The sequence below is a fragment of the Mobula hypostoma genome, chromosome 7 (genome assembly GCF_963921235.1).
Source record: "Mobula hypostoma chromosome 7, sMobHyp1.1, whole genome shotgun sequence".
Lineage (NCBI taxonomy): Eukaryota > Metazoa > Chordata > Chondrichthyes > Myliobatiformes > Myliobatidae > Mobula > Mobula hypostoma.
The window spans coordinates 49,569,056-49,590,751 of NC_086103.1; the positions used below are offsets into that span (position 1 = coordinate 49,569,056).

Consider the following 21,696-nt stretch of genomic DNA (forward strand, 5'->3'; position numbering starts at 1 on the left):
TACTACTTAGAGGCCTATATACGATTTTCCATCATGTTGTTTTTACCCTTGCAGTTTCATAATTCCACACATAAAGATTCAACATTCTCTGACTTCATGTCACCTCTTTCTAAAGCTATCTCTTACCAACAGAGCCGTACCACCAGCTATGCCTTCCTGCCTGTCTTTTTCATACAAGGTACATCCTTTGATATTAAGCTCCCAACTACGGCCTTCTTTCTGCCACGACTCAGTGATGTCAACAACATCATACCATCCAATCTCTAATTACAGGCAGCAATCCCGGGATTACTACCTTTGAGGTCCTGTTACTCAGCTTCCTTCCTATCTCCCTGTATTCTTTTTTCAGGACCTCCTTCCTTTTTCTACTTATATTGTTGGTACCAATATGCACCACGACTTCTGTTTGCTCACCCTCCCTTTTCAGGTTATTGGGGAGGCATCCAGAAATATCATGGACCCTTGTACCTGGGAGGCAAACTACCATCTGTGTTTACTTTTCACGTCCACAGAATTACCTATCTGTCCCCCTGACTATTGAGTCCCCTATTACTACTGCATCCTCTTAAGTTCCCTACCCTCTGAGCCACAGTGCCATAAGTATGACCACTTTTGCTTTCCCCAGGGAGGTTGACTCCCTGTTCCCCCCACAACAGTACTCAAAATAGAGTACTATGTTGAGCATAATGGCCATAGGGTGCTCTGCACTATCTGACCTTCTCCCTTCCCTCTCCTGACAGTCACCCATTTATCTGTCTCTTGGAGCCTTGGAGTGACTACCTCCCTGTAGCTCCCGTCCATCAATGCTTCACTTTCCCTATCAAGCCAAAGGTCATTGAGCTGCAGCTCCAGTTCCCTAACACGGTCTCTAAGGAGCTGCATCTTGCTAGCTCCTGGCACTGATGTGGCCAATAGGGAGGCTCCTGAAAATCCTACATCTGACACTCTGTATGTCTACAGAGCATTGGCTCTGTAGACATACCCCCTATTCTCTCAAGAGTTAAAAAAAAAAATAAGAAATGAACTTACCTACTTACCCTGCCTCCGGCTGTTCTCGCCAAAGTCTTACTACTCTGCCTCAGACCTCTGACGATTACCGCTTCCCATAATGACTGCTCCACTAGGTGGTACCTGTCTTTTATAGAGACTGGGTTTTTAAAAGCTCTTGGCCGGACCTGCGCGGGAATGCTCCTGTTGCATTTGCGCAGTGCTCCAATTCATCCTGACAAATTTCCTCTGCACCTTTTCCAGGACTATAACATCATTCCTATAGTGCAGTGACCAGAACCCTATGCAGCACTCCAGCTGAGTACTCCCTTCATTGCCCTGACCAATGAGAGCCAGTATCCCATATGCCGTCTTAACTACTTAACCCACCTGTGCTGCTACTTTCAAGAACCTTTGGGCTTGTACACCAATGTCCCTCTCTTCCTCAATAGTTCCAAAGACCTTTCCAGTCATGGTGTATGTCCCACACTCACAAGTACTCCCAAAATGCATCACATCATATTTCTCAGTCCCTTTCATCAGTACATCAATATCGCCCTGTAGCTTAAGATTATCCACATTGTCAATAACACCACCTATCTTAGTATCAAAGTAAATCTATCAAAGTATGTATACCATATATAACTTTGAGATTCATCTTCTTGCAGACAGCCACAAACCAACGAAACACAACAGAATTCACAAAAAACCCCACACCACAAAGACAGTTAAACATCCAATATGTGAAAAAGAACAAATCACACAACCAATAAAGAAAAAGCAAACAATGCACAGAATATGAACTGCAAGTCCACAGCCACATAGCCAGATTCAGTGCTGAGGCAAGTGCTAATGGTTTTAGGCAGGAGCTGCAGAGCCAGTTCAGTGCTTAAATGAGTGAAGCCTCCGGGAGTAGCGGGGTGAACATCGGTTTCTCCTTTTTGCCCTCAGTCTCGATGCCTTATTATTTTTAATCCAGCTCGGTGCTTAAATCAGCCAAATAACCATTCATTATTCACCCTTGGTCCTGGGTCCCGCTGCTTCAGTACGGCCCCAAGTCCACTCCAGCAAAGGCTGCCACGGCCATACCTGCATTCTCGAGAGTTCAGTTTGCCTAATATTTCAGGAAACCACAGAAGCACCAGGTCTTACAGATGGTTTAAAAGCACACGTCCCAGCAGGAAATTTCAGGTTGTGGATTGTAATGATTATAGCCCCACAAAAGCATATTTAATAGAATTTCTAGCAGTTTTGTTTGCTGCCTGCAAAGCGTCGCTGTGTTTTGCTTACTCCATCTGCAAACTTGTTGGTCATGCCACCTATAGCCATATCCAAATCATTCACATTATTACAGACAGAACGAGTACCAGCACCAATCCATGTTGATCAGTGATCACTGTCACAGGTATCCAATCACAAATGCAACCCTCCTATTACCAAGCTAATCTTGGAACCAATTTGTCAATTTGCCCTGAATCCTATGGACCCTAACCTCTTAGACCAGTGGGACCATGTCGTAGGCTTGTTGATGTCCACATAGTTCATATCTATAGCAGTGTCTTCACCAGTAGCCTTTATGCCTCCTCAAAAAATTCAGTGAGATTAATGAGATAAGATCTGTTCTTGACAAAGCCATGCTGGCTGTCTCTGATCTGGCTTTCTAAGTAATTGTTAATTCTGTCTCTCAGAATTTTGTCTGATGCCATTTCCAACCAATAGCATGGCAAAGATGCTGCAATTTTATCACTGCATAAATTTAGCACAATTCTGGTGCAAATCCCCAGTATTCTGTATTTCAATGTTTTACTGTGGACAATTTTGCAATTTCTTGCAGAGGAATTTGATGGAGCATCAGTGCTGTACACAGAATATGATCTGATCAGTACTGCATAAAGGTCTGAGATCAAGTTTCTAAGCGTTACCTCCACTGTCAAAGATGACAGCAAATCAAAGCATTTGTTCCTTTATGACAATGTCAGATTATCGATAAGCAGTGCAGTTTGAGATGATGCATTCAAACTGCTTTACATTCAGGCTGGTTTTATAGGAAAGTAGAAACAGTGGAGGCTATCTGATTTTATTCCATTATTCAAGCAACATACATCAAAGTTGCTGGTGAACGCAGCAGGCCAAGCAGCATCTATAGGAAGAGGCGCAGTCGACGTTTCAGGCCGAGACCCTTCGTCAGGACTAACTGAAGGAAGAGTGAGTAAGGGATTTGAAAGCTGGAGGGGGAGGGGGAGATGCAAAATGATAGGAGAAGACAGGAGGGGGAGGGATAGAGCCGAGAGCTGGACAGGTGATAGGCAAAAGGGGATACGAGAGGATCATGGGACAGGAGGCCTAGGGAGAAAGACGGGTGGGGGGTGACCCAGAGGATGGGCAAGAGGTATATTCAGAGGGACAGAGGGAGAAAAAGGAGAGTGAGAGAAAGAATGTGTGCATAAAAAGGAGTAACAGCTGGGGTACGAGGGGGAGGTGGGGCCTAGTGGAAGTTAGAGAATTCAATGTTCATGCCATCAGGTTGGAGGCTACCCAGACGGAATATAAGGTGTTGTTCCTCCAACCTGAGTGTGGCTTCATCTTTACAGTAGAGGAGGCCGTGGATAGACATGTCAGAATGGGAATGGGATGTGGAATTAAAATGTGTGGCCACTGGGAGATCCTGCTTTCTCTGGCGGACAGAGCGTAGATGTTCAGCAAAGCGGTCTCCCAGTCTGCGTCGGGTCTCACCAATATATAAAAGGCCACATCGGGAGCACCGGACGCAGTATATCACCCCAGTCGACTCACAGGTGAAGTGATGCCTCACCTGGAAGGACTGTTTGGGGCCCTGAATGGTGGTAAGGGAGGAAGTGTAAGGGCATGTGTAGCACTTGTTCCGCTTACACGGATAAGTGCCAGGAGGGAGATCAGTGGGGAGGGATGGGGGGGACGAATGGACAAGGGAGTTGTGTAGGGAGCGATCCCTGCGGAATGCAGAGAGAGGGGGGGAGGGAAAGATGTGCTTAGTGGTGGGATCCCGTTTCATTATTCATTGAGATTGTAACTGTTCTGTGACCCAATTATAGATGTCTTCCTTTACTATGTCTCTTGACATCTTTGATTAATAATAATTCATCAAACTTGGACTTAGAGTTAGTGTAACAACTTGTGGAAGAAAGATCCAAACTCTCAGTATGGCTTAGTGGGAGAAGCTAGAGTGTTAGCTGATGGTTGCCTCTCTGTTTGGAAGCCTGTGACTAGTGCTGTGCTGCAGAGATTGATCCTAGGTCTGTTGTTGTTTATTAATATATGAATGATTTGGATGATAATGTCATAAAATGGATCAGCAAATTTGTGGATGACACTAAGACTAGGGGCAGAGTGGACACCGAGGAAAGCTATGAAAGCTTGCAGCATGAACAAGAGCAGCTGGAAAAGTGAGCTGAAAGTAGCAGATGGAATTTAATGCATAGAATTGTGAAGCATTGCACAAGGGGGAGAATGAACCAAGGTAGAACTTACCTTGGCAGGGTAATGAGGGGTGTGTTAGAACAAAGAGATCTGGGAATGGTGATTCATAATTCCTTGAAAGCGGCATCAGATGTAGATAAGGTCAGAAAGAGAGCATTTGGCACATTGGTCTTTGTAAATCACAGTATTGACTACAGGAGTTGGGATGTAATGTTGAAGTTGTGCAGGACATTGTTGAGGCCAAATTGGAGTATTGCGTGCAGTTTTGATCACTTACCTACAGGAAAGATCTCAGTAAGTTTGAAAGAGTAGAGAAAATTTACGAGGATGTTGTGGGACTTGAGGACATAAGTTAAAGGGAAAGGCTGGATAGGCTAGGACTTTAATCCCTGGATCAGAGATCTAATATAGGTATATATACAAAATTATGAGGATTACGGATAGGGTCAATATAAGCAGGCTTTTTCTGCTGAGGTTGGGTGAGACTAGAACTAGAGGTCATAGTTTAAGTGTGGAAGGTAAAATATTTAAAGGGAACCTAAGGGGTAACTTCCTTACTCAAAGGATGGTACCAGTGTGGGACATGTTGGCAGCAGAAGTGGTGGACAAGGGATCGGTTGCGACATTTAAGTTGCAAGTCTGGATAAGTACATGGATGGGAGAGGTATGGAGGGCTAGGCAGAACAACAGTTCACACAGACTAGATGGGCCAAAAGGCCTGTTTCTGCACTGTAGTGCTGTATGACTCTAAGGAGAAATGTTTTTGTTGCATATCCTAATTCTGGACTACCTAAATAATTCTCAAAGAGATCTATAATTTCTCATCAATTAAATCACTAATTCCAGAATTTTTTTAATGTAATATACAAATGAACGTAACCTTACAGAGCTTAGAGTCACAACAAATTACAGGAAAATATTATGGTTTAAAAATAACATGCAATAAATTACCAAAATTGCGATGAACTGATTTCCAACTTTGGTTTTACACCACTATGTATAAAGCATGCACTATATAAATATATTCCTTGTAATATTTTGACTTAAATTGTTTCTGGGATTGGCAGTATTTTAATGGAGAAAAGCAAACCAGGTGTTCACAACAAATGTTTTGAATTATATCATCACATTTCTCTACACTTCTTTAAAATCTGTATCATTGAATCAATTCCATGTTAAAGATCTTTGAGGGTATAGACAGTGTTTTATACTTCAGTGGATAATTGTCATGCTGCATACATCACCTGGGTAAGTTTAGTTGTAGATGAAGGGAGAAGAGGTCGGCTAAATTTTTTCAGTGATCCGATAGCAGCTGGAAATGAGGGTGCAGAGAAAATGGCAGTTACCAGATTTATTCTCAGTATCCATGAGCGCATTTCCTCTTCACTTCTGTTAGATATTGATTGATAAAGAAATGGAAGTATTACTATTTTTCCAAGCAACTACATCTGCTGTTACAATAGTTATCGTTGTCACAGAGTGATGATACAGTGCTTTTAAGAAAGGCGACCAATACATACCACACCTAATTCATATTATAACAGAACACAGCATTTCCCCAAGTATTCACAGAAAGAAATGTGACACTGCATATGGTTTGAAATGAGAAACTCCTACAGACATCAGCATATACTTGAATGAGCAGCGAGACATTTAAATAATTGTAGGTGTTTAAAACACAAAGCAAATTGGACACATTATAGATCTAACAATGCTATTTTAATACTAAAAACAAGAGAAAATCTGCAGATGCTGGAAATCCAAGCAACACACACAAAATGCTGGAGGAACACAGCAGGCCAGGCAGCATCTATAGAAAAGGTCCTGCTGAAGGGTCTCAGGCTGAAACATCGACTGTACTCTTTTCCATAAATGCTCCCTGGCCTGCTGAGTTCCTCCAGTACTTTGTGTGTGTTGCTATTTTAATATTTTCTGTTTATTGTAATCACCATACATTCTTTCTCTCTTAAAGCAAAAAATTAAGTGAAAAATTAAGCAGTCACAATTGGAACATCAAATGTTTTAAACTTTTTAGTCCTGTTTATTTTGGGATTACTTCAAAACTAAACTATTATTCTAGAGATGAATATTTACATCTGCATCGATGAAATCATAGTGACATATTCTGAAGGAAAATCTTTCTACTGCACATGTTCTAGTGGTTTAAAAGTTTGCTTTTAAAACTCATTCACATTGGCCTAATTCTCACAGTGCATACAACAAATCATACAATCTTATAAAAGGCAAGATAACAAATATAATCAAAATCTGTAGGACAATGAAAAAGTGATTCTTTTCTAGAAATAATACATTGTATAGATAATTAATAGATTCTAATGTGTTTGTTTGATTTAAATTGAACAGGTTAAAAACTAATGGATTTTGATCATATCTTCAGACTTTCTGAAGTAAACTGATAATGTTAGAGTTGGAAAAATAAGGTAAGTAGAGTTATAAGATGCAGGTGGGGAAGGAACTTGAAGGCAAAGGCAGGAATAAATTTGCAATACATACATAAATGAGGAACTGAGAAAGACAACAGTTTTTAGAATGTCACTGCATCCCTAATCCATCAAATATTTAATGAATGCAGAGATAAGCTTCAGCTATACAAGAAATTCTCTTATTAGCATACAGAAACTAAAAGGGATTACATGGTATTAACATTAAGAAACTAGTTCGCTTTAGAACTAAGAACATGTTGTCAACCATATTTGTTCAATTTTCCACATATTTGTTTTCACACCCTCTCATCTCACCCAAAAGGGTAACATTCGACTCAACAATTTTCACAGACCATCCGACACATTTTGCAACACATATAACATGATGCCACCACCAAGTTTAAGGTCAGTGCATTGGCATTCAACTATACCCATGTAGACCACCAAACAAAACAACATTCCTCCAGACTAACACAGTGCATACAGTATAATAAGGTGCATATGTGATACAAAAAGTAAATAGTATAACACTACTGGTGCTTCACATGTGATGAGACTTGGGTGACAGCAGGGAGTTCAGTAGTCCTATGATCTAGGCAAAGCAGCTGTTCCCCATCCTACCAGTTATTGTCTTAACGCTCCTGTCTTATAATAAAGGGTCAAAAGGATTGTTGGACAGATGGAAAGGATCACTGACGATGCTAAGGGCTCTGCATATGCAGCATACCTGATAAATACTCCTGGTGGGTGAAATAGAGACTCCAATAATACTCTCTGCAATCCTTGCAATCCTTTGTAGGAACTTGGGGTCAGATGCCTGGCAATTCCCATGATGCAGCTGGCCAGGACACTCTCGATGGTGCTCCTGTAAAAAAAATATGGGGGGGGTGGGTGTAAACCTCGCTTGTCTCCATCTCATTATCCTCTCATTATCCTCAGGAATGCGGAGACACTGCTGTGCATTCTTGAGCAAAGAGGTGGTGTTGAGGGACTAGGTATGATTGTCCATTGCTGTATATGTACTCTCAAAAATTTGGTGCTCCTCAATCTCTCCATGGTGGAGCCGTGTATGTGCAGTGAGGAGTGGTCCGCCTACGCCTTCCTGAAGTCCATAATCATCTCTTTGGTCTTGTCCATGTTGAGACTCTAGTTGTTGTGCTCACACTATTCTACCAGCTGCTCCACCTTCTCTCTGTATGCCGTCTCTTCATCGTCGTTGATGAGGCCAACCGCTGTTGTGTCACCAGCAAACCTGATGATTTCTGTATGAACTGGATCTAGCAGTGCAGTCATCCATCAGCACTGTGAACACTTGTTCAGGAACATCTTCCCTTCCACTTCACTTTCAGAATTCATTACCTTTGCAATCCTCTAGACCATCCATTCAAATCCAAAAAAACACCTATTTCCGTTTGGATATCATCTTACACACAGCTTAAGGAGATGTAACTCCTGTCCTTTAAGGTCCCATTTTCCCATTGTGCAGGCACTTAAACACAGTTTCCAGGTAAAGCAGCTGCTAATTTAGTCTCTGCATGAGGTGCTTGCAGTAGGGTTTCCTCCAAAGATTGAGTAGTCACTTGGCAGAACACCTCAGTTCCATCTTCAAGGATGACCCCAATCTTCCATTTGCTTGTCACATTAATTTTCTATCCGACTTCCATTTCCAACTCTAACCTTTTACACTGTTCCACTGATGCCCAACGTAAGTTCAGGCAGCAGTACCTCACTTTCCAGCCTGGCATGGCCTTCAAAGCTGAACACTGGGTTCAGCAATTTCAGATAATCAACACTCCAATGTTGCTTCTCATATTCTCAACATTCAGTTTTTTCCCCTCTTTCACTTTTGCTATTTTAGATTTCGATCATTCCCTCCTACATATGAGGGGTGATTGATAAGTTCATGGCCTAAGGTAGAAGGAGTCAATTTTAGAAAACCTAGCACATTTATTTTTCAACATAGTCTCTTCCTACATGTACACACTTAGTCCAGCGGTTGTGGAGCATACGAATCCCTTCTTTGTAGAAGTGGTCTGCAGCAGGGGTGATTGATAAGTTCATGGCCTAAGGTAGAAGGAGATTAGTTATGTAGCTCTCGTTACATGCACATGCACGTCAACTCATTGAGTGATTATGCAGGAAGTTTGAAGTTAATAACTCATCTGCTTCTACCTTAGGCCACAAACTTATCAATCACCCCTGCTGTGGACCACTTCTGGAGGTCCAAGATGCTGACTTCTACAAAGAAGGGATCCGTATGCTCCTCAGCCGCTGGACTAAGTGTGTAAATGTAGAAAAAGTAGATGTGCTAGGTTTTCTAAAATTGACTCCTTCTACCTTAGGCCACGAACTTATCAATCATTCCCTCCTACATACAATACACTACCACCAGACACAATGTTACTGTGCCCCTTCAGTTACACATCCATCACTTGCGATACTCAAATGCACCATATATCTATCCTATCACATACCTTCTCTATTCACTGCCCCTTTGCACTGTGAAGTTTGTTTCATTTTTAATGTTTCCCAGTGTTGATAAAAGTTTATTGATATGAAACATGAACTGTTTCTCTTCACTCAGTTGTTGTCTAATTTGCTGAGCATTTCCAATACTTTGTATTTCAGATTTCCAGCGTCTGCAATATTTTACTTTTGAAATACCAAAATAAGTACAACACATAGGAATTTAAAGAGGAATTTGTAAAATAAACCCAAAATTTGTCAAAAAGAAGAAATGAATCTTTTTACATGGCTCTGTAAAGAATATCTCCCAGTAGCTTCTGGTAACATTCATTGTAGGTTATTAGTTAACTGCAAACAAATACTGGCTGAAGAAAAGAGAAATATAGAAAACAACATGAAATTGTCTTGGGATAATTTTTTATGTAAGTGACTGCAACAAGCCAGCACATCTTGTGGATAGAAGTACGGCAAGGAGGTCCCTGCCCATTCTTCCTTTATAATTGGAACATCTACTGAACCAAGTACTGATCAGGTGAGGCAAATAGTGCTGCAAGAATGCACTAAATCTTTTTTTCCCCCAAAATTATGCTATATTGTGACATCAGGATATTGACATTCAGTTGCTGAGTTTATATGACAAATAACATACCACATAAATCCTGCAGACCATGAATGAACGACTAAATCATTTTTGACTTTCCTCCCTTTGCTGGAGTGCCAAAATGCAACGGATATAGATTTAATAAAAATGTTATAAGGTTGACAAAAGTGATGAAGAGGTAGTTTTTGTCTGTTTAGTGCCTGAAAAGTGATATAGACTGAAGCCCTCACCATACTGAAGCAATGCCTGACATGTGCAAGGCTACATTTCAAGTTCTGGAAATTGGATTATATTTGGTAGCGCTTTTTAAATTGACACTAGTTTAATGGACTGAATAGTGTTCAACTGTGCCATAAACTTGTTATGATTCGATTAAACATTTGCTGCTTTTGATTAAGGAATGAATATTTTGCATACAGTTGAGAGAATTCCCTGGAATAATACCATTCTACTTTCACTTCAACAGGCAGTGAAGATCTAACACTGCCACCTAATTTGAAAGACTCCACCTTTACTGCATCTCATTGCACTAAATTTAAATTGAGAGATATGAGCCAACAACAGTCCAATTTAGAGACAGAAATACAACTGACTAAACCAAACTTTCATGCTCACACAAAATAATCTGCAGATGCTGGGGTCAAAGCAATACTCACAACACGCTGGAGGAACTCAGCAGGTCGGGCAGCATCCGTGGAAAAGAACAGTCAACGTTTCAGGCCAGAACCCTTCATCAGGACTGGAGGAAATGGGCAGAGGCCCTATAAAGAAGGTGGGGGGAGGGTGGGAAGGAGAAGGCTGGTAGGTTCCAGGGGAAAAACCAGTAAGGGGAAAGATAAAGGGGTGGGGAGAGGAGGCAGGGAGGTGATAGGCAGGAAAGGTGAAGAAAGAATAGGGGAAAATACAATGGATAGTAGAAGGAGGCGGAAACAAGAGGGAGGAGGTAGGCAGCTGGGGGAGGGGGCAGAGCGACATAGGGATGGGGGAAGGGAGGGGGAGGGAATTACCGGAAGTTGGAGAATTCTATGTTCATACCAAGGGGCTGGAGACTACCTAGACGGTATATGAGGTGTTGCTCCTCCAGCCTGAGTTTAGCCTCATCATGGCAGTAGAGGAGGCCATGTATGGACATATCTGAATGGGAGTGGGAAGCAGAGTTGAAGTGGGTGGCTACTGGGAGATCCTGTCTGTTTTGGTGGACGGAGCGGAGGTGCTCGACGAAGCGGTCCCCCAATCTGCATCGGGTTTCACCGATGTAGAGGAGGCCGCACCGGGAGCACCGGATGCAATAGATGACCCCAACAGACTCACAAGTGAAGCGTTGCCTCACTTGGAAGTACTGTTTGGGGGATGACCCCAACAGACTCACAAACATCAGACTATCGTCTCCAGTACCATCACTGCCCTTATCAACTCTGGAGACCTTCCATCCTCAGCCACTAAACTCATAATTCCCACACCCCGTACCGCTCGGTTTTACCTCCTCCCCAAGATCCACAAGCCTGACTGTCCTGGCAGACCCATAGTTGCTGCTGCTCCTGTCCCGCCGAACTTGTATCTGCCTACCTGGACTCCATTTTGTCACCCATAGTTCAGTCTCTCCCCACCTACATCCGGGATACATCCCATGCCCTCCACCTCTTCAATAACTTCCAGTTCCCCGGTCCCAACCACTTCATTTTCACTATGGATGTCCAATCCCTATACACCTCCATTCCCCATGAAGAAGGCTTCAAAGCCCTCCGCTACTTTCTGGATAATAGACCTCACCAGTTCCCCACCACCACTACCCTCCGCCGGCTGGTGGAGCTGGTTCTCACACTCAATAACTTCTCTTTTGGCTCTTCCCACTTTCTTCAGACCAAGGATATAGCTATGGGAACTCGCATGGGCCCTAGCTGTGCCTGCCTCTTTGTTGGTTATGTGGAACAGTCTGTGCTCCAAACCTATTCTGGAACTGCTCCCCAACTTTTCCTTCGGTACATTGACGACTACATTGGTGCTGCTTCCTGCACCCATGCTGAGCTCGTCAATTTCATTGACTTTACTTCTAACTTCCACCCAGCCCTCAAATTCACTTGGTCTATCTTGGACACTTCTCTCCCCTTTCTCGATCTCTCGGTCCCCATCTCTGGAGACAGACTGTCCACTGACATCTGCTACAAGCCCACTGACTCTCATAACTACCTCAACTATACTTCTTCCCACCCCGCCACATGCAAAAATGCCATTCCCTATTCCCAGTTCCTCTGTCTCCGCCCCATCTGCTCCGAGGATGAGGCTTTCTGTTCCAGTACATCTCAAATGTCCTCTTTCTTTAAGAATCGTGGTTTCCCTTCTGCTGTCATTAATGATGCCTTCACCCGCATCTCCTCCATTTCCTGCACTTCAGCTCTAACCCCATCCTCCCACCACCACAACAGGGACAGAGTTCCCCTTGTCCTCACCTACCACCCCACCAGCCTCCAGATCCAGCACATTATCCTCCGCAACTTCCGCCACCTTCAACAGCACCCCACCACTAAGCACATCTTTCTCTCTCCACCCTCTCCGCTTTCCGCAGGGATCGGTCCCTCCACGACTCCCTGGTCTACACGTCCCTCCCCACAGATCTCCCACCTAGCACTTATCCCTGTAAGCGCAAGTGCTACACCTGTCCCTACACCTCCTCTCTTGCCAACATTCAGGGCCCCAAACAGTCCTTCCAGGTGAGGCAACACTTCACTTGTGAGTCTGTTGGGGTCATCTATTGTATCCGGTGCTCCCGGTGCGGCCTCCTCTACATCGGTGAAACCCAACGCAGATTGGGGGACCGCTTCGTCGAGCACCTCTGCTCCGTCTGCCAAAACAGACAGGATCTCCCAGTAGCCACCCACTTCAACTCTGCTTCCCACTCCCATTCAGATATGTCCATACATGGCCTCCTCTACTGCCATGATGAGGCTAAACTCAGGTTGGAGGAGCAACATCTCATATACCGTCTAGGTAGCCTCCAGCCCCTTGGTATGAACATAGAATTCTCCAACTTCCGGTAATTCCCTCCCCCTCCCTTCCTCTATCCCTATGTCACTCTGCCCCCTCCCCCAGCTGCCTAGCTACCTCCTCCCTCTTGGTTCCGCCTCCTTCTACTACCCATTGTGTTTTCCCCTATTCTTTCTTCACCTTTCCTGCCTATCACCTCCCTGCCTCCTCTCCCCCACTCCTTTATCTTTCCCCTTACTGGTTTTTCACGTGGAACCTACCAGCCTTCTCCTTCCCACCCTCCCCCCACCTTCTTTATAGGGCCTCTGCCCCTTCCCTCTTCAGTCCTGACGAAGGGTTCCGGCCCGAAACATCGATTCATCGTTTCCACTGATGCTGCCCGACCTGCTGAGTTCCTCCAGCGTGTTGTGAGTCAAACTTTCATGCTACTCTTTAAGCTGGTGAAAAATTAAGTTCAGAACTTGTTTTACCATAACAACTCTTGCCAAGTGTATTTTATAAACATTAGAACTATGGTCTGTCGCTTTTAATCACCTGATGATATAAATCTGAGTAGGCTCTGAAGATAGCCAACATAATTATTTCCAAACTAAATATGGTAACAGTATAACACAAATGCTGAAAACAGATATGTACAATATTCTTACGGTGCTTGGAAAAGAAAGACTCTCCAGTCTGCTGTCTTCAACTTCAGCACGTTAGGCCGTTTGCTGTACTCAGTAGCCCTTGTTGCTAATGCATGGTGTATTCGAATAGCATTTTTCAGATCCACTTCAGATAAATCCCTGTCTAGCTTATATTCATCCTATAGGAGAGAAACAATAGGATTATAATATTTAATGCTTTAACAGTTCATTAAGATAGTGAAAATACCTTGTGTGGTATAAAAGGCATTTTGTATTATTCACTCTTTTATGCTCAAGTTTTCTCCACTGCTCTGTTAATTTCAATTCATGCACCTCGATAATTGTTCAAATATATAAAGCAACTAATCTGAGTCAAGATATTATTACATGTGTTTCACATAATTATAGGATATAACAAGGTAATCTGAGTATATTTCCTCAGATATAAAAAAAATGGAGAATAACTTTAAAATTAAGGCTAGGTCACTCATGGATAATGACAACTCAGGTGTCTTCTCACGAAGGGTTCCCGATTTCTGGAATTCCTCCCCTTAATGCTCCTGAGCTAAGGACAATTGGAAGTGATAATGCTAGGCTATTGTCAGGCAAGGATTATCAAATCATGGTATATAAGTAAATCTAATTTACAGGTTACTGATAACCTACTTGATTAGAGTGCAGAGGCTCAAAGAGATTAATGGTCAAAAACAATTCCCATCCTTTTACATTACTACTTTTGTTCTCTATTTTAGAAGAAGTTTATTGGCTAATTTTTTTCTAAAATTGGCTATTAATTTTCCAAAATTAAGCTTAATTATAAGCAGGATTCATTTTGTAATTTGCATTTACTAAGACAGTAAGAGTGCCCTTTCACTACGGACCAATCCTAACACTGTCATGAAACCTGCTGACAAAAGTGATTAATGTTGTTTAATGTACCTACAACTATTTTTCAGTGGTTTTCTCATTTTGGCTTGAAACACTGATCCATCTTAATACAGAACATAATTTCCCAGATAATCACTGACAGCACTTTTTCTAGAAATCTTCCCTCCACAACTTCCAACTCAGAGTCCTTTCAGTATGTACAAGCCTACTCCTAATATGGCTAATCCAGTGAAACAGTTGTAGTAAAACAACTGGTTTTGACCTGGCCTCTCTTCATTCATTTTCCCCCTTTGTTCAAAATATTTTCACTTGGATCCATAACATTTCTACCAACTTTCAACAATAACAGTTTTCATTTCCCTGATCCTCGCTCTCATGTTTACAAGTTGCATCAAATCATAGCTAAGTTTGCTGACAATAACGAAGATAGGTGGAGGGGCCAGTAGTGCTGAGGAAATGGAGAGTCTGCAGAGAGACTTGAATAGATTGGAAGAATGGGCAAAGAAGTGGCAAATGAAATATAACGTTGGAAAGTGTATGGTTATGCACTTTGGCAGAAGTAATAAACGGGCAGACTATTATTTAAGTGGGGAAAGAATTCAAAGTTCTGAGATGCAACGGGACTTGGGAGTCCTCGTACAGGATACCCTTAAGGTTAACCTCCAGGTTGAGTCGGTAGTGAAGAAGGCGAATGCAATGTTGGCATTCGTTTCTAGAGGAATAGAGTATAGGAGCAGGGATGTGATGTTGAGGCTCTATAAGGCACTGGTGAGATCTCACTTGGAGTACTGTGAGCAGTTTTGGTCTCCTTATTTAAGAAAGGATGTGCTGACGTTGGAGAGGGTACAGAGAAGATTCACTAGAATGATTCCGGGAATGAAAGGGTTAACATATGAGAAACGTTTGTGCACTCTTGGACTGTATTCCTTGGAGTTTCGAAGAATGAGGGGAGACTTTATAGAAACATTTCGAATGTTGAAAGGCATGGACAGAGTGGATGTGGCAAAGTTGTTTCCCATGATTGGGGAGTCTAGTATGAGAGGGCATGACTTAAGGATTGAAGGGTGCCCATTCAGAACAGAAATGCGAAGAAATTTTTTTAGCCAGAGGGTGGTGAATCTATGGAATTTATTGCCACGGGCAGCAGTGGAGGCCAAGTCACTGGGTGTATTTAAGGCAGCGATTGATAGGTATCTGAGTAGCCAGGGCATCAAAGGTTATGGTGAGAAGGCGGGGAGTGGGACTAAATGGGAGAATGGATCAGCTCATGATAAAATGGTGCAGCAGACTCGATGGGCCGAATGGCCAACTTCTGCTCCTTTGTCTTACGGTCTTATTCACCAGGAATCTCTGAGGACTTTTGCTTCTTCCTTGAACAGAGGCACAACTAGCTCCCCTTTTGCACTCCTCTGACTGTCCAGAATTCTTCTCATCTTAAATGTCTTCTTATCTGTTTCCAGTCACTTTCTCTAAATAAAATTCTTTGAGCCCAAGCTACTCGAGTCTCTTGTGGGATATGTGAGACGTTTCTTGTTTCAGTCCTGCTCAGGTACCCTCCTCAACTTTCTTTTAGTAATATTAGTGATTGAGTTCATGTCATTTCCAGCGCCCAGTCTAAACCACAGATCTGTCAAGTTACAACATTCTTTCATCTTATGACTTTCAGATTCCTCAAATTCCCTATCTCCATTAGAAGGGATTGATTAAATTATAACAAACTTCCACAGCTACACTGCTACGCATTCTCCCACCTGGCCCCTATCATTCTCCCAATTACTCTGTCTTCATTGCATCTGTTTTAATAGAACAAGCTTCCTTAGCAATATTGCTACCTTGTCTTCCCTTTCCCTTGGACATAAACTTTACATACCATAGTTAAAAGGGACTTTGTTGTATATTCCATGCACTCCTACATGTGCCCTTTCTCTCCCATTGCCAGGATGGAGAAAAAAGGGTGTCTTCCCTGTATTGCTTTCCCCGAGGTGACATTAGCCACCACCGTCCAGATTCAGTGGGAGATCCATCATAACTTCCCATGCACTTTATACAATGTCACCATCGAACATATTTCTCCTAGTCTCCTTTTTCAGAATTCCAACCAGACCTTCCTCTCGAAATCTACTCCTCCATCTCTTTGAATAACCACTTACTTTCCTATAGCTTTTGTCAGGCAGTCATCTGAGTAGCAACACGTCTTTAATCTGCCCTCCATACCTTCCAAACACTTCTCCAAGACAAACGGATGTCCTTCTTGCACTTCCTACATTTTAAAATACTGAATCCATTGCTTGCAATGTGATCTCCACTACAGTGCGGAGGTGTAACTAAGATTGCCTGTCTGTGGAACACCTCAATTCAATTTGCATCTATGAACATACTTATATTTTAATTTTGTATCCCTCCCACACAAACCCCTGTCCTCTGTCTCCTACACTATTCTAATGAGCCTCAATGTGAGCTGTCATAATAGCAACTCATTTTTCTACAATAAATATGATAGGTTTGTAGACAACAGTAATGGGCTAAGACAACGGGCGTTTCCAACATTTTGTTTTATGCCACCTTTCTAGTATTCATGTTAGTTTCCTTTAGTAACTTCAGAACATGATGTAAATGTAAACCACGCCTGTTTAAAATTCCCTGATCATTATTCTAGTTCCATTTATTCTACTCAGTTTGCAAAGACGTAACAGTGCTAACCAGTTGACACACTTCCCAATAAATCAAACTTTAACAAAGCAACAGCTAACATTTCATATTGTTAATAACTTAAAGATTTGTAATTCTACTATGATTTACTACCTTTTGCAAGTAGAGAATAGTTCCTTTCAGGACTGCGTAAAATTTTTTCCATCCTCTTCTTCCCCTAGGTGCTGAAAGATAAACAAAAATTCAGCCATACCTATATTTATTTGACTTACACCTCAGTGATTGATGTGGTTTTTATAGGTGCTGATCATGACTTCTTAGCAAGCTTTGTTCAGACAAAATTAAGTAATAATGATTCCTGATATTCTACACATACATTGGAAATTCCATTGCAGGATGTATTTAAAACCATGGATGATATATAAATGCCCTTATCTGGCATAGTCTCTGTCTGTGCATAATAGTGTGTGATTCCATAATAGTAGTCAAAATACATGGCATATAATTGAAGTAATGGAAAACATAATGAAGACATAGCTATAAATTCAATGACTAATTATATTTTTATAACTTATAAGCAGTTACTTGGAGAAATATTTGCTTAACTTACATATCACCCTAAGTTGTAAAAAGAGAGCTACTACTTATCGTATGATGCTCTCAATATCCAAACATGCTTTAAATATACTGAGTGACTGAGTAAAGTGCAGGACCTTTTTCCCATTTCGGTCCTGAATGAACAGATTTTTATTTAGTGATCGTGACACCAGTTCTAGGTAGTCCATCTTGGGGAAACATCATTTAGACATGCACCCTGTTGAGCTCTGCCTTCTCATTCTTCAACACTCAAAGCATGTAGGCCCAGTTTGCTTTACCTCTCTTCATAGACTAATCTGCATTCCAAATATCAAACACTGTAAACGATCAAGGTACACACTTGCTAAATTTTATCTTTGTTATTAAGAACCTAAATGGCAAATTAAATAAATAATGTTTTGAGCCCTCCTGTATCAGTCTATGATCTGCCAGCAAAATTCAATAATAACTCAAATGCCAATGGCATTCCAAACAATGTTAATTAAATAAACATGCAATTGATTTTGATGGAGTGGAGCTATTATGGCTGTTCTGGTGAAAATCCCCATGACATTAATCATGCACATTAAAATTTCCTGGATTTTTTGAACCATAATCACAATGTGCATCATAATTATGTCATTACTATGATTCAGGTTTTCAGCACATTTAGCCCATTTATTTAATTGGATAACAACAGGTATCTCAATACTTTTCCATTAATGTTAAAAAATAGTAGTTCTGTTATTCTACATGTTAGTAAAAAGAAGTGTTAAATCATAATATTATAATCACATTTCCTCTTTGATGACTGAGTGAAAGAGGTTAACTGATTCTCTTGGTAATTTGTTATTATCTTAACAGAGGGTTCATAGTTTAAGTATAAATACTGTGATCCCCTCTAGTTGATGCATGATAGTTTACTGAGTTATTAGGCATTTCAGCCTAATGGATTTAAATCTTAAGCAGTGATTCTTGATAAAACTCAATATATTTATCAAGTTCTTCCCTTCAAACCGGATCACGTTATTCAAGTATTTTAAAAATTATATTAAGGTTGTTACACATGTGGGGATTCTGTTTGGAGTAGGAAGTTATTAATCTATTCAGTGATATCCAACATAAGAACATAAGACATGGGAGCAGAATTAAGCCATTTGGCCCATTGGGTCTGCTCAACCATTCCGACATGGCTGACTTATTATCCTTTTCAACCCCATCTCGTCTTCTCCTTGTAACCTTTGATGCTCTGTCTAATCAAGAACCTATCAACTTCCACTTTAAACATATCCAATATCTTGGCCTTCATAGCCATCTCTAACAATGAATTCCACAGATTCATGATCCTCAGGCAAAAAATAATTCCTCCTCATCTCTGTTTTAAAAGGACATCCCATATTCTGAGGCTATGTCCTATGGTCTTAGATTCCCCTACTATAGGGAACATCCTCTCCACATCCACTCGTTTAATATCTGTTAGGTTTCAAAGAGATTCCCCCCACCCCCATTCTTAGAAACGCCAGTGCACACTTGCCCAGAATAGTTAAATGCTCCTCGTATGTTAACCCCTTCATTCCTAGGATAATTCCCGTGAACCCCCTCTGGACCTTCTCCAATGTCAGCACAACCTTTCTTAGATAAGGGGCCCAAAACTACTCACCATATGCCAAGTATGGTCGGACTACTGCCTTATAAACCTTCAGCATTACATCATTGCTTGTATATTCTAGTTCTCTCGAAATAAAATGCCTACACTGCACTTTCCTTCCTTGCCACTGACTCAACCTGTAGTTAACCTTTAGGGAATCCTCCACAAGGGTTTCCAAGTCTCTCTGCACCTTTGATTTTTGAATTTCCTCCTCATTTAGAAAGCAGTCTATGCTTTTATTCCTTCTACCAAAGTGCATCACCATACACTTTCCTATACTGTTTTCCATCTGCCACTTCTTTGCTTATTCTTCTAATCTTAAATCCTTCTGCAGATTTCCTAATTCCTCAACACTAAATGCCTCTCTACCTAAGTCCATAAACTTAGCCATCAATTCCATCATCCAACTCTAACCCTTGCACACTCCAACAATGCTTGCTTCCACAATAGTCGCTCTACAAACACCTCGCTTCTTTTTCTTGGCCCTTGCTAAGTTACAAATAACCCAAATAATCTCCCACTCCACAGACAGTCCCAACAGGCCCCATCTGCTTTTTATTCCTTTCTGGTCAAGATGGCACCACCATACAATGCTCCTTTGGTCAACTTCCTCTGGATAGACCATGAAACAATATATTTCACTTCTTTTATGTCTTTAACATTTGTTTTTCATCTTGGATAAAATTCTGGAATTGTTGGGGTCTGTGATTTGATGATTGGAGATCATTTGGGTGTTCTAGCGCTCTGCAGTCTCTGCAGAGAGGATAGTGCGAGGCAGAGGTGGTAAGTGTGGACAGGCTGTGGCATGTGGTTACGGGCCGAGGTTCAACTCCATTTTGCCAATTAAAGTTTCCATTGTTTGCTGATTAGGGAGATTGAAACATGGAGGCGAATGTGTATGTTTGGAGATCATCTGGGTGCTTCAGCGCTCTGCAGTCTTTGAGAGGATTCCAGGAGACAGAGGCGTGCGCAAACCTGTAGTGGGCAGGCCGTGGGATGGAGGTGTGAGCTGATGTTCGACTCCATTTCACCAATTAAAGTTTCCATTGTTCGCCGATTAAAGCGACGAGGGATATTGAAGCATCAAGGTGAGCGCGGACGGTGAGCGCCGGCTGCCTGTCTTTTGATCGCTCTACTATGGAGAGGGAAAGACCTGCCGGAGAATGTTGCCCAGGTTTTCTGCATTTTGGATGTGGACTTGGACTATAAACATTTTTCAGTCTTATAGTTTTTTTTATATTCTGTGCTCTTCGCCCAATCTTTCTTGTTTTTTTTTGTGCGGGAAGGTGGATTTGAGGGTTAATATGCCTGTTCCGCTTTGTTTGTTTTTTTGTGCAGGATGAGGGATCTGGTGTTTGATGTGCTTGTTCCACTTTGGTTCAATTTTTGTGCGGGGGGTGGGGGTGGTGGGGGGCTGTTGATGATCGTGCTGCCTTTCTTTTCTTTCTTGATTTCATAGCTACCCGGAGAAGAAGAATTTCAATTTGAACACTTTGATAATAAATGAACCTTTGACACTTTTATATAACTGTAGCGTGAAGTCCACAAGGAACTTTCTCCAACTCTGATTTTCCTCTAAATGCACCACAATTTTATTAAAATTAAGTACCTGCTCCTCTTTCGAAATATTTCTATTTATTGTGCTGCAATTAATGAAGCTCTTCAAGGGTTAAGGAAAGAAACTTTGTCTTTGAGGGAAAAACCTTTGTGTGTTTTAAGGATATCGGAAATTCTCTCTGACCAAATGTGCAAGATATTCATCAAGAGATGCTATGAAAATAATGATTCCGAGAGGAACAGTTTGTGGAGATAATGATAAACAATCATAGTAAGCATGGTAAAGTTGCTAAATTTGTGCCAAAGTACAGTTATCAAAAATGGAGTCTGTGTATCAGTCCTATTAAGAGAGATTGGAAAGCTGCTCCTAATGGGACCATATTCGTATTTTAAAGCAAAGAATCATTAATGACTTGTTAGGTTTGATGGATCATCTTGAGATAACCTACTTCAGAACTCAAACTTGCTGACCATCTGCAGCAAAACCCAGTGTTGGGAGGTAGACATGATGAAGCATTGTCAGTACTCTGCAAGGATTTAAGAATGATAAAATGATATGCATCAGCAGCTGGCTTATATAGATAGCAAAATTACAGAGCCATCTCAAAGTTGTACATTTTATTGGTGGCTCTATTACAAAAAGGGAGACATTAGGTATTTTCAGAAAACTGATGAAGTTCACAAATCCAGTGCTCCAGTTGGAAACTGATTTTTCCAAAGCCATAGATCTTAAAACATTTCTTCTCATTATCCACATTATTGCCTCAGATTATGAAAGAAATAATGCTGAGGTTAACCATGAGAAAAATTTGTAAT

General features: G+C 41.5%; 1 protein-coding gene across 4 annotated transcripts in view; it reads right to left on the reverse strand.

The window, feature by feature from the left end:
* LOC134348903 (PH and SEC7 domain-containing protein 2-like) overlaps positions 1-21,696 on the reverse strand; it is a 165,087-nt gene that overhangs the window by 25,879 nt on the left and 117,512 nt on the right. For 3 of the 4 annotated variants that reach the window (XM_063052698.1, XM_063052699.1, XM_063052701.1), the window contains exons 11-14: positions 17,253-17,323; positions 13,584-13,741; positions 7,615-7,752; positions 5,688-5,832 (exon numbers count right to left, since the gene is read on the reverse strand). In XM_063052698.1, coding sequence (XP_062908768.1) covers positions 5,688-5,832; positions 7,615-7,752; positions 13,584-13,741; positions 17,253-17,323 — 512 coding nt within the window. The remainder of the gene's footprint in view (positions 1-5,687; positions 5,833-7,614; positions 7,753-13,583; positions 13,742-17,252; positions 17,324-21,696) is intronic. The other variant, XM_063052700.1, reaches the window with a different exon arrangement.